At 37.7% G+C, this 13,937-nt stretch overlaps 1 protein-coding gene across 5 annotated transcripts in view; it reads left to right on the top strand.

Moving 5' to 3' along the window:
- DACH2 (dachshund family transcription factor 2) overlaps positions 1–13,937 on the top strand; it is a 313,627-nt gene that overhangs the window by 146,965 nt on the left and 152,725 nt on the right. For all 5 annotated transcript variants that reach the window (XM_075053842.1, XM_075053841.1, XM_075053843.1 and 2 more), the window contains exon 2: positions 13,128–13,243. In XM_075053842.1, the coding sequence (XP_074909943.1) occupies positions 13,128–13,243 (116 nt within the window). The remainder of the gene's footprint in view (positions 1–13,127; positions 13,244–13,937) is intronic.

Raw genomic sequence — 13,937 nt, 5'->3', positions numbered from 1 at the left:
GAGGCTCCTTTTGATTGCCGTGAACAATTCTTCCTTTCAACTTGGATGTGGGTGCAAAGGGTGATACAGAGGACTGTTTCTATATTCTTTCATTTATTATTCTTTGCAAAATGAATTTCTACTTTCTAACTTCGAAGACTCTTTGCAAAATAGTGAAAACACTGAAATGTGTAATGCAGAGATTAAAAACAGTTAAAGCAAGAAGAGTTTCCCACTGCATCAAAGTTGAATTGCTATGAAAATATTGTACCACCACACTACAATATACCACTGTTACGGAATTAGCTATCATCTCATGTGGGTTATGTTATACTCAGTGCTGTAAATACACCAAGTGCTTGCTATTAGGTTTCTGTCCGTAGATAATAGGCTCAAACAGTCACATTTTTTACAAGTTTCATTGAATCGAATCTTACTGAGATACAGCTCAGTGGAAAACAGCAGTATTTCAAAAACCTTTCTTTCTAATAATGTTCCCCTAAATTGGCATTGAATTCAGATACAGGTCAAAAGTAAAACTTGTAAGGACCTAATATAATTCAGACACGTATGGCATATCATGAGTGTTTGTAATAGATGGTGATTCCCTGCTTGGAAGGTATCCATGCAAATATTTGTAGAAGTATGTATTTGGAAACTATAAAGTAGTGCTTGAAAAAATTGGTACTAAATTAACTCAGCTGAAAGCAGATTTATAGCTCTTCAGTGTAATGGCATATCTTTGCACTAGGTTGGACTGTATGCTGCAATATACGTGATGTTCATCTACATAAATGAAGGTGAATTTTCTCCTGCCCTTTCTCATTCAATTTTCAGTTCAATACAGTTTTTTGTCTTTGAGACAAATCCTGAAGATTTTATACAGATCGTTTTCTCATGCAAGTATTTTCTTCATAGGCGAGATTGAGACTGTTCATTGTCACCATGAGGTCCTCACACATTCCTTATCCCAAGAGACAGGCCATGATTCAGTCCCACAGTCCTGGTTTTGGGACCCACGTGTTCAAGGAGTGATGGCTGGGCTGAGCAATATCCTCCAGCCCAGGGCAGAGCCTGCTGACAGCCAAGAAATTGAGCTGTCACTCCGGGAAGGAAGCCCATCAGGCTCTGAACAGACATGCAGTGAATAGCGGCAGGTAACAGAGACCGATGTGGTCCTGTGTGGTTGTCCATGTGCTGGATTTGAGGCTTACTGAAAGAGAATTACTGGCTATTTCTGTGGTTTTGAGGAAGGCAAGCCATTAAAGGCTTGCTCATGTAAAATCTTCATTCTGTCTACGTCTTTGCCAACATCAGCTGTAGGCTGTTCGGAGCGGAGCTGTGCTCGTTCCCATGCTGACCCCAGTGCCTGCCTTGTCATCTATTTACGTCAGTGCTGAGCTTTCACATACAGGTGGAATAATCCTAAAAACGTTTTCAGTGGCTCGCTTCTACATACTGAAGAGTCAGATATTTTAGGAAGTTAAAAAATAGCCAGAATGCAAATTGCATAAAAATATTGCCTATAATCTCCAGCAGTTCGCAGTTTTCACTGGAAACAAAATCCGAGTAGAACTATCCAAGTAGCAGAGCTGAGGTTTGCAAGGCTCGTTGTACACTTGGCAGTATCTCTGGCACTTTCACATTTGGTTTAGCTGGACATCTTGGGTGAGCATTGTTTTGACAACAAATCTGTAATTTAAGTTTGTGGCTCTGGGTATGTAGTTAGTGGCATGATTCCAGCAGTGACAGGCCCCCTCCTGCTAGGTTTAATCTAGGTAGAGTGGGTAACAATAGGAGTAAAGACACAGCAGCAGGAACTTTGTCCCACTGGGTATGATCTCAAGTTGCTAAATGAACTGTATTTTATCCGTGCCACTGCATCTTCACTGCTACAGTTACTAATTTAATGTAGTTATATTAAATCAATGTGTGTGTATATGTACACGTGCTGCAGTCACGCTTTCAATTTCATTACTGACATACCCTTAATTTGAGCTGGTGCAGTGTGTTACATAGATAGGCCTTTCATCTTGTCTGCAGCTGTGAATCACCACAATTCTGAAATTTGGTGATTTATTCCCCTTTTTTCCTGTGACAAGTGTTATTTGACAGGAAAAAATTAACAGCAGGAATCTTGAGGTACTTTTATATCTGCAGGCACAGTCATAAGTAATTCCAAAAGAGTTATTTAAAGTTTTAAATCTCAGTGAACCAAAAATCCTTTTTTGGTTTGAAACTTATTTTGAAATGCCTGACATCAGAAATAAGCAGTTAAACTTTCTTAAGTAAGAACCAATCACTTGTTCTCTACTGCAACTAGATGATAGTAACATTTGAATACTGGGATTTCAGGTAATTTTTCGGACTGTAGACCCAAACTCAAGTTTTAAATAAATAACCTAATCAGTAAATAATCAAGAGGTCCTGTAGACCCTGGTGGGGATAAATCTCTAAGACATATGTCTATGGATGGAATAGTTTTAGAAAGAATATTATCTGGTATTGACTCTTTCACAATCTTAAGTTTTTAATATAGTACTCTAGCAGGGCTTTTTAATATGTCTCTTTAAGAAATTTATAGAAAGCTCATTTAAATTCTGTATTATCTTTTTGCACAGTTAAAAGCAAGTAGTCCTGAATATGTCATCTTTTAAATGAGGTAGTACATAATAGACTTCACTGAGATATATTGAGACAAAAATAAGTTTTGCTATAAATCAGATAATTCTGTTGTTTTCTATACTGCTTTAATATTTTGCCAGATAACTTTATTGAAGGTGTTTTAATGAATCAGACCCACTTTTTTTTTTTCAAATAAAAGTATTTTCTTTAATTCTATTCTAGTATCTGAAGACCTCTTCATGTAGTAGGCAGAGAGGTACCTACCCTGTCTCATACAGTAGCTAGACTAAGAGCCACAGATAAATTCTAGTGATAACTCTCAATCAACAATTACTGCAGAAGATTACTTCTATTTTTTGCACTTGTCATAATTCTTAGTGCTTGTTCATATATATATATTTTTTTTTAGAAGCTTCTAAATTTATGTATCAGAGAATCTCAGCTTTCGATTGTGAAACTTTGGGGGGAAAAACCCAACAATGCTCTCTTCAGTCTTTCCTTGCCCTTTCTAGATGAGAAAAGCTTGGAAGTGTGATTTTTAGAAACTTAAAGATTACAGAATTAAAAGCCAAATAAAAATGTGCAAAATGGAACTTTAAAAACATTAGAATTTTATTTATTCTTATGATTGCAGGGTCATGATTTGTGAACATTTGGGGTTAGAAGTACTGTAACTAGGTCAAGTAAATGGAGTATAAAATAGCTTCACAGTTATACTTTGTCAGGTGAGTAGTCAACCCTTAAATTGTCTGTTCCATCACCTTTCTTTCTTTGACAAAGAAAAAATTTAATGAATCTTTATCAAGAAGATGTCAACACTGGTATTAATAATCGGAGATACATTTGGACTCAGTTGTGGAAAATGTGGAAACTAAGAATTTGCTGTGGGCTATAAAAGGGAGAATAAAGGACAATGCATTGCATCTCCTCTCCCCAGGCAGGCAGCTTTCTCTGGCTTGCCAGGGGAGCCAGTGCTCCAGGAGGTACAAGACGTGGCTGGCATCTAGAAAATAAATATACAGGTGTAATTTAGAGAGTGATAGAATAGAGGGTTTTTCTGCTCCCCAGAAGCTTTTCAGGTGGCCACCTGAGGAACACGCAGGGTAAAGGGAATTGGTTTTCCTGACTCCTTTGCTTGTTATCCAGGGGAGCCGATTTGCTGCTGTTTGGTGTCTCGCCTTCACACCATGTTTATGTCTGCCAAGTGTAATACTAATGGCAAGGTTGTCCCTAAGTCCTGTACAATTTGTAAAACATCATATATGTAGAAATTTTGGGAAGAGCAGCCTCTTTTTTAACGAAGTGTCACATGACTCTTTTAGGCAAACTAGAAAAATAGGGTCCACATGAAAATGCAAGTTTAGAAACAAACATACTGGAAAGCCATGCTGAGATGATGATTACTGTTAGTTCAGATCGAACTGCAAGCATGTGCTGAGTATGGGAGCTGCTTTCAGTTTGGTTCAGGGACTTCAATAATTGCTTGGCCAATGGAAAAAAAAAAAAAAAAAGCTTATTAAACTTAGAGACAGTACCAAGGCAGTAGAGGTTTCACACACACTGGAAAATGACGTTAGGATGCAAAATGATCTTGACAAAATGGAAGGCTTGTCTTAAACAGGATTCAGTCCGATAAGTACATGCACGGTGTAAGAAAAACCTAAAGAGGGTCAAGTTACACTATTTCTACCTGTAATCTGGGGATAAGGTGTGTACCTTTTCTATTTGTAGCACATGTTCAGGGAGTCTGAAGATCGTGGATGTGAACACTACGTCTGTAAGTTCCATCTGTATGTATGAAAACTTCACAAAGGCAAAACACGATGAATCCTCAAAAAATACAGAGTGTCTGTAAAGCAGGAAAATACAATTTATTTTCCATGTCTGCCAAGTAGATGGCAAAAAGTACCTTGCTTAAATCAAACAGAGAACTAGGTTAGATGTCAGCCCCCCTTTCCCTCACAAACCTTTCCTGATAGGAAGGCTAGCCTAAGCATTGGTGTGGATTTGCCTAGGGATGTTGTGAAATCTCCAGCACTGAGTCTTTTCAGAGGCAGGCTAGACTAACATTTGTCAGGAATGATTTGAGTGTACTTGATCCTGCCTTGGGGCAGAGGTAGAGAGAGCAGGTGACCTTCTGAGGCCTATTTCAGCTTTATGATTCTGTGAGTGAACCCAGCAATAGTGACACCCCAAACGCTAGTGCTGCTGCTCTTGAATATTGCTCTTGCCTCATACTCTGAAAGTCTGACTGATGGCTTCTGTCATACACATTGCTATAAAACATTGGGATAACTGTGGAATTGGTGTATTTAGCAAAAACCAATATCCAGCTGGATGTGTGGTGGTTTGGTTTATTTCTGCTGTGTTGTATTCTCGGGCATCCGTACAAGTGACATGGCTTGGGCCATTGCTAAAGGCGATTCCGGCAATAAGTCTAGAAGGTTCAGAGTTGGGGAGGATGTTAGCCTCTGCTGGTGCTGTGCTGAACAGCCTCTACTCCACCACCTGCCTGTCCTGCCAGGCCCTGGGCCAGGAGCAGGCAGGGTTGCTCAGAGACCACCTTCCCTCATCCCATCAGCCGCTCCCCACAATTCCCAGGGGAGGGAAGTGAAGGAGGAGGCAGAAAGCATTTGGCAGGTGGCTGTCTCGGCTTACATGCTGAGGTATGGCTTAGGCATCCCTTCTCCTCCTTATTAAGTATAAAATTCATAGTAGGAGTTAGCACTGGAGCTGCTCTCAGTGGGGTGGGGAACTCGCCCCAAAAAACATAGAGAGGGAGACCAGGAACAGAGGATAACTGGGAGTTTGGCAAGAGGTGGAGGATGGGAGGGAAGCAATTAAAGGTAGCTACGGTCTGGAAGATAGAAGTGATGGACGGGTTAAGACCAGAAAATGAGAAGTATTCAGAAGGTTGGACAATGGTCAAATGTGGGAGAGAGGGATTGGATGAAGTGAACTGGGTGGGATGGGAATAGGACTGGTACAAAAAGTAAGGAAAAGATTAGGTAGAGGGTGGGTAAGCTGTGTGGCTGAGAGGCCTTCATCCCCCAAGGACCAAAACTCATTGCAGTAGCTTCAGGAGAGTGTGGACCTTGGTGACAGGCTTGGTGAATCACGCTTCCGACTCCTCCATGTCATTGTTGACTGCACTGGTAGAACCCGAATGGAGTGGAGATCACGTGTGCTAAAGTGCTCCTGGCCTGGAAGAAAGATTGCTGCAGGTCAGGAGTACTTGGGAAGGTGCAGCAGGTCTGCCCCGAGGCAGCCTGTTTTACCAGCCTGGAGTCTGGAGTAGGTACCAATTTAGATGTCTGCGCATGAGAAACCATCTGTGGGCCGTGAGCTGGGCGTTAAAAGGGAAAGAGTGGCCATACAGACGAGGGTCAACCAGTGCAATTGTTCGCTTGCTGTCGCTGCTGTGTACACAGCTTGTGTTGATGGGGAAGTTTCTGAACTTACCATCCTAGTTCTTGATAAGGGAAATACAGGTGATACTATTCAGATCTATACTGGACTTTCACTAATGCCTGATTTTTAGGAAGAACACAATGACAATGTGCTACTTACCATTCTTAATGGTAAAGTTAATAAAGTTCTAATCCACTTCAGTCCCGGCTCTGAATAATTCAGTGTTAAGGAATCTTTTTTTTCTAACAGTAACACCAATTTGTAATGACAGAAAAAAAGTTCAGATTTGTGATGCTTTAGGAACAAACTTCCACTGACATTTTCACTGAGGCTGATGTTAAGGACCTTCTTCACTGAAAAACCCCAGAGAATCGAGTAGGAAGATTTTGGTTTGGAGTGTCAACCTTTTCTCCACAATTTCCTTCTGTCCGCTGAAGTGAGAAGGGAGTGCTCTGAGCCCATGGAAGATGAGCTGTGGCTCTCCTCCTGCCGGTGTAGGCACTGTTATGAGAGTTGCCATAGGGACCAGGTTCTAGTTATCAGCTCAAACAACTTCATGTATGATTAATGTTAATTGCCCATTTTGCATGGATGACTTTTTTCCTCCTGCTGAATTGGCTCTTGTTGCCTTTGATGTGGCTGGTGATCCAATGTCCTGCAATGGTTAGACAAGTGATCAGTTTGCCAGTGCTGAGAGGAGACAGAATCAGGTTGCTGGGAGGTCAGAGTTTGCTTCTCTTCTTAAACACTGAAAGGTCAAGTAGAGTTTAACTACCATTGGCATCTTTGAAATGTTGTAATAAATGCCAAAGTAAAGAGATTATTTTAAATCCATGCTACAACTAGAAATCGTAGGGTAATAGGAAATATTTTTAACTCGAACTATCAAGATGGTACGTTTATTGGTAAAGGCTTCAAAGAGTACCTTTCACAATCAGTATGAGGTATTTCATGATCTTTGAGGACAGCAAAATTTTAATTTGTGCTTCCTGTTCCAGTTTCAGGAAAGCAACTAAGATTGTGGGTTTTGGTGGTTGTTTTGTTGTTGTTGTCGTTGTGGTCTTTTTGTTGGTTTGGGTTTTTTTTTGGTTTTGTTTTTGGGGTTTTGGTTTATTTTTTTTTTTACTTCTGGGTACTTGCACCAGTTACTGCCACTATTATCAGAGCAATTTACGCAGCATGTCATATAGTACTTCTGTATTTCTCCTTTAAGCCTAATAAAATATGTTGCTATTGAAGAAATCTGTGATACATATGAGAGCTTCCTAAATCACAAGTCTAGCACATTTTTATACCAAATAGCTCAAGCTTCGTGGAATCAATAATTAATTTATTAACTGGATATCTTTTGAAAAAACAAAATCAGCAGTCCTTGCTAGACTACCTACTGCCAATTCATAAATAGTTGATGACAAAAATGAAAAGTGTAGAAGTAAAATTCAAATCTTAACGATCAAAGTATCGGGTACCTCATCTATCACAACTTGGAATAAATATATCACAGAATGTGTCATATCTCATTGACACTGCAAGACATAATGCTTTCCCTTGTTATCTAGCTAACTGCCAAGTCTACAAAGTTTATAGGCTGCTAAGATAATGTGCTGGTGGTAATCCACTTCAGTTGCAGAAATATGAAGTACTGTTGAAATATATTTCTACTTGGTTTATTCTTTGCTCTCAAGAGGATAGGATACTATTTCAGTTCCTCTAAAGAAGCCCAGAGAATGAAAAGCAAAGCATCAGGATAAATTATGCTAAATGGTGGACTAGACCCCAGAGGAAATCATGCTTCTGTGGTACAGTATTCCCCCATTTATCTTACAAATGTTACATCTAATGTTAATTTTGTAAAGGGAAAGCATTCAAAGATTCATCTGATCCTTTTAATAATAGTTTTAGTGTTATAGTGTTATTTGTCAAATGTATACCATTATAACTTACTTTTCTAGTTTTGACAGACCATTCATACAGAAAATGTTTTGGGCTACTAATACATAACACTTTATTTCACAAAACACAAATAAGCTAGTAATTAAACTCCAAAACTTAACAAATAATTGCCAGCAAGCAATTACCATTCAATTAAAGAGTAATTACATGGTTATTTGTGCCCTGTAAAATAAAGCATTACTGAAATCAGTAATGCAATCAATATTTTAGCAGAAACAGGATGCTGCAGTGATGGACCTTTCAACCTGTGCTGATTAAATTGTCATCCAAATAACAGTTTCCTAGTTAAATCACCACATGTTTATTTGTCTTGATTAATATGCAAATTCACTTCTGATTCCAGTAAATCTCCTATATTTAAAAGCACAAAAGTAGAGCACTATCATACATCAACAGTGATGTGCTGTATGTTTCCACTGATTAATTACATTTCACAAAGTGTTGATGAATTTGTGGATTTTATGAAATATAGTTGTCTATAATGAGTGTAAAATAGAGTTATAAAAGATGGAGCTGATCAGTAATTTTAACAAAATCACAGAAATAGCCTTATTCTATGTTTTGATACAAATTAAAAATCCTTGGGATGTCTAGGTAATGTATAAAACTTTGAGAGGAAAAATAATAAAATTAGCTCTCAACAGGAGTAGAAAATAAAGGAAAAACAGACATTCATGAATGATTTCTCAACGTTTTACTAGATAAATTTTGAGTGTCAAATATACTGCTTAAAATGTAATTTAGTCTCTGACAAATTTAATTCCAAGCAAAATACAAAAATGAACGACATTCAGATTAGTTAATTTTTCTCTTTCAGAGTTAGTGATTTTTCAGGGGTGGGATGGAGAGGGTGACAAGAATGACTATATAACCGTAGTGTAAAAAAAAGGTAAAAGCCCAAAACTTCCAATCATCTTTGCTTTCAAGTAATTGATGACCTGAGGGCTTTTTGGTTTTGTTTTTGAGAGTTACTAATAGAATTTTAATCAGTATAAACTTTGAGCTGGCCAATTTATTTGCATTAATTAGTAAAAAGAATAAGATTAATAAATTTGTTAGTGAGAAACAGTATTGCACTTCTGTTTTAGTCTCCATGGTCTTCACTTGTGACCATAACTCTTGTACTTTAAAATGTATTTAAGAGATATCTATAAACTAGCAGTTTCTAACTGAAGTAGCATCTAATTTAGAATTGAGTCATTTTACATTCCCAAAGATCTACTAATGGCAAATATCAAATGTATGTAGAGATTTTAAAATCTCAAAGAAACGCATTTAAAATTGTTTGAAGCTGATCATTCCTGTTTATGCTCCCTTGGTTATCAATGAGGAAAAGATTTTTCTACACTTCTTGGACTTATAACTTTCTTGAATGAGCTAAAGGAAAAGGTGAAGAAGAAAATGCAATGAAAGAGCAGGGTGACAAAAGATTAGGAGAAATAATATTAAATAAAATTAATATTTATATGCTAATGCTATTAGCATTTGTATGGTAATACTTACATAATCACAAACGATGTCTTAACTCTCCCCAGATGATAATTCTACTTGCCATACAATGATTTCTGTTCAAGGCTTGTAGTAGCAATTTTCCCTGAAATGTCAAGATTAGATATGTTTACACAGTAAATGTGAAATTAGTCAGAATTCTAGACTTCATAAGATGATAGGAAGCATACTAGGTACTGGGGGTGTTGAGACAGAGCAGTGAGATTTCATTGCTTGGTGATGCCAGCCCTAGCCCTGACCGCAGCATATTCACAACATAAAGTAAATCCCATAAAAATTTTGAATCTGCTAATGTTTTTGTTTCCTTTGTGTACATCTTATTAAAAAAATAGGATTTAGAGCAAACATTTGTATTCTCTCTCTATGAAATTTCTGGTTTCACATTTAAACAAAAATGCCAGAAAACTTGTTTCTGGCCAAAACGGGACTGGAAGTGTTTGGATTCAGATATGCTGCCGAGGTGCTTTCTGTGAGTTTTGGTGTCTTCCCAGGCAGAAGATCTTGCTTCGTGATGGGTGACGCGGTCTCTGGTCATTTCCAGGCAATCTAGCTGGAAGTGTGGGGTACCTGCTGCAGACTCAGCAGTAGCGTATCAGAATGCTGCGAGGCTCTTCTCTTCATTTCCTTGATTCAGAACCAGACATACAGCATTAAAGGGGTTCTTATGTAAACTACAGAACACAGTGTTGAAGACTCAAATGGTTCTTTTGCAGGTGTTGTATGAATGACAGTCAGCTATAAGTAGCATCCAGCCTTGAGTTTTTCATTTAAAAGCTAACATTAAGTTAGAGGCAAAGGACTTTGATTTTATTTGAACAGGTTCAGCTGGGAACAATTGCATTCAAATTATTATGGCTACAGCTGTGTAAGAAAGACCAGAATCTGGCCCCTAGTAGTTAGTGCTTTATAGTAATAGTCACTAAAAGGACATGAGTAGGTTAGACATATGCAAATTTTTTTTTCCTTCAGAGTCTGCCAAACCCCTTCCCCAAAAGGACCACAATCCAAAAGACACCAAAACCCGGAGAAAACAGTGCTGTGTTTTCCCAATGGTGTTTGCCTTACGTCTGTAAGTAGGCAGGATATAAATGCAGTCAGTGGGACTCTGAAAGAGAACGGAGTAAGTTTTGGTGCGAACCTCTCTTTCATCATCTCCTAAAACTTGTCTTTAACCTTGGCCGTTCGGTACAGGTCAGTGCATAACCACAGATTGGGGAGTTTCACTTCTGCTTGTAGTGTATGCTGGGAAACGCCTTAAGATCTGATCTGGTAAACTTGTGGGCTTCAAGTTGTCTGCTCAGAGTCAACAGAGTTATTAACATAAAATGTTGTCTGTGCAAAAACTGCATAACCAGGAATGAAACTCTGTTGTCTCCCTTCCCCTGAAAACCCAAATTATAAATAAAATGTCTCTTCATAAAAATCTTTTAAAACTGTTTGTTTAATTTTAAAAATGTTTTTCTTAGATTAATATCAACATACGGAGTTCTATGGAAAAGATTTGTTAGTATTTGAGCTTGAGAAGAGAATGTTTTGTAGTTTAGTTGATTGAGCTCTTCTGCTGGAGAAAGCTGCTAATTTTAGCTGTTTTGTAATTTTTTTCAGAGACAGTAAGTGCAAACTAAGCACTTAGACATGCATATGTATAAGCAGAGACTTCTGTAAATCAAAAGAGCAACGATTCTTTTTTGTTTAAAACCCTCACATACCAGCCTAATACTGTCTGTTAGACAATCTTCTTGTGCAGTGGATGATTTTAGCAGGTGATTTTAATAGAGAATGCATGTGTGCCTCTAACTTCCTGCAAAACTCAAATACTCTGATTTTAGGTTTACTTTATTATAGCCTAGTGAATCTGGGCTCTTGTAGTAGGCTTTACTACATAGCCATCATAGTATGATAAACAACTTAAAGCATAAAAAAGAAAAATGGAAGAAGTACTGAATAAAATGAAATACAAAATGGACAAATGCAAAGCTAAAAAGAGTGGGAATAGTTTTATAGAGATAAAATAATAAACCAAGAAAATGATTTTGTGCTACTTTGATGTACAGTAAAACAAAATAACACTAGAACACTGTGAAAAATGAACAGGTTAATGGTACCTCTGTGTAGTGTTGCTGGAAGTTGTCTTCATTTAAACGCAGAGTTTGTCTTATATTGATGGAGGGCTTTGCCACTGTAAGTTGATAGAGTGAAGTTTAACTTAAATTTCTTTGTGAACTAGAAGCATTTTGGAAATGCTTTCTATTCAGACCTCATTCATTGTTGCAGCTTAGTTATTTTATACAATGTTTCGCTATGTTTTGTCAAAAGCTCTATTACTCAACAGAGTAAAATTTGTTTTGACCAAAGAGAAGCAGCAATGCTTTTCCAAACATAAAGAGGTTGCATTTTTATTAGCTGGCTTGGGGAGGAGTTGATTCAAATGGGTTTTTGGTCTGTAAATCTCTGTATTATGATGGCAGCTGTGTAGGATGATTACGTGTGCACACACTGATGTAAGGGATAAATGTGGTAGTTGAAAATGATAGTTAAATGTAACAGGTCTGTAATCAGACATTTAACATTTTGGATGTAAAAACTGCAATCATAATTCATAAGGTGGTCAAGGGACGGTGAGATTTTTGACGGGTTGGGCTAACATCCTTGGTTTAACCTATCTGTAATAATTGAAAACACCAATCAGTCCGTAAAGATAAGTAGTCAGTTTTGGAAAAGCTCAGTGTTAAATTATTGCTGCATCATCAGAAGTAGGCAGTTACGTGCTGTGATTCAGAAGGCAAGGTTTAAGATTATGTTGCATTCAAGGTTTCAACTTCTCGTCTTTAGGCAGGACAACTTTTAGTTTTCTGTCAAGCAGGTGTGTGGCCCAGTCTTTGGAGCAGTTACTGCTGTGACCCTTTTCCACTAGCCACCTCTGAGGTCATGGAAGCCCTGGATAATGGAAAAGCTTGGCTACTGTATGGGTAGTAGAGGTACATGTAGATGTGCCTTCTGTGAAGCAGCCTAGTCAGCCAGGCTGAGATGTCTGGTCAGCCCTGAGCTGGTTCATAGCGGCAGCTAGAAGCAGCGTGGCTGTATTCATCCAGCGCAGGGTCTGAGCTAATAAATTCTGGTGCACCCAGTCTCAGTAGCTCTGGCATCCCTGTAGTCATTGCATCATTAATCCACAACCCATATAAACCCTGGCTTGTGAGCTGAGTAATGCATCTAATTGCATTTTTCAAGACTTTACATGTGAGTTACACATGCGTGTGAATTTCTTGAGATCCATTTTACAGATAGTCATATTAAGAAAAAGCTATTAATTAGCAAAGTAATGGTACAATAGGGGTAGAAATATGGATTGCTTTCTTCCTCGTCTTGTGGTGCAGATTAAAAAAAAAAAAAATCTTAGCTTTCTAGTTATTCATGTGACTTTGAGTTCCTGACTGTGTTTACTATAGGTGCTGTTTGGCAGTGTATTGTTAGTTCATTTGAAACCTATACAATTCTTGTATGTTTGATCAACTTATTTTTCTTTTTTCCTAGGCAAGAATTTCTAATATCATTGATGGTTCATATATTTTATACAAATCAATACTATGTGTAGAAAGCAAATATTTCAAAAAGAAAATGTGTTTTCATTTATCCTCTTATTTCATCAGCTCACGACCAGGAAGACCCCCCAAGCGTTCACTAGGAGTTGCGATACAAGAAAATGCGCGTCTTCTGCCCCATGGAGTTCCAGGCCTCTTATCACCAGGACTTATCTCTCCGACAGGTAATAAAATCCATCAGATGATCAGCCTCATCTCTTCATACTGCACAGCAGTTAAAATAAACTAATATTGATCTAACTGCCTTGTCCTTCAGGGCTTTTTCAAGCTTTACCAGAGGTTACATTATTGGGTTTTTTGAGTGTTCATGAAAACTCTGTTTTGTTGCTGCAGTGAGTGAAATCTAATGGATTTATAATTTAGTTCTTTATTAATTGTAATTTCCTTACAGGAAATTCCATTAAATGTGTTATTTTCGTAAAAGAAGAAAAAAAAAAAAAAGAGAAAATGAACGATTGTCTCAGAGAACCCTGTAGCATGCATTTCTTCCTTTCAAATGCATGTGTATTTTAGTTCTCATGGGATATGAGCAGCGTGGCTAATGTGTATTGTATTGTAACATCATTAATGTATGCTGGGAAGATAGAGAAATGCTTGTACGAATTATAGAAGAAACACTTGAAAAGTGGATAAATCCGCATTGCCACAGTGGATTGTACTTTAACAATAACAATCTGCATTCAATATCATAATATGGAAGAACTAGCATGAAAATATGTGAAGTTATAAACAAGCCCTAAACATAATTTAATGCATAGTATTTTATTTCACTTCATTAATTTATTAATAGAGTTTAAATTAAATCTTGTGCTATGCTGGTGAGTGTTTTAATTTTTTATTAATTGATGTGTGCTAAAG

Source organism: Buteo buteo, chromosome 22 (assembly GCF_964188355.1).
Source record: "Buteo buteo chromosome 22, bButBut1.hap1.1, whole genome shotgun sequence".
Classification (NCBI taxonomy): domain Eukaryota; kingdom Metazoa; phylum Chordata; class Aves; order Accipitriformes; family Accipitridae; genus Buteo; species Buteo buteo.
The sequence above is the reverse complement of the archived record's forward strand: the minus strand, read 5'-3'. Positions and strand labels throughout refer to the sequence as shown.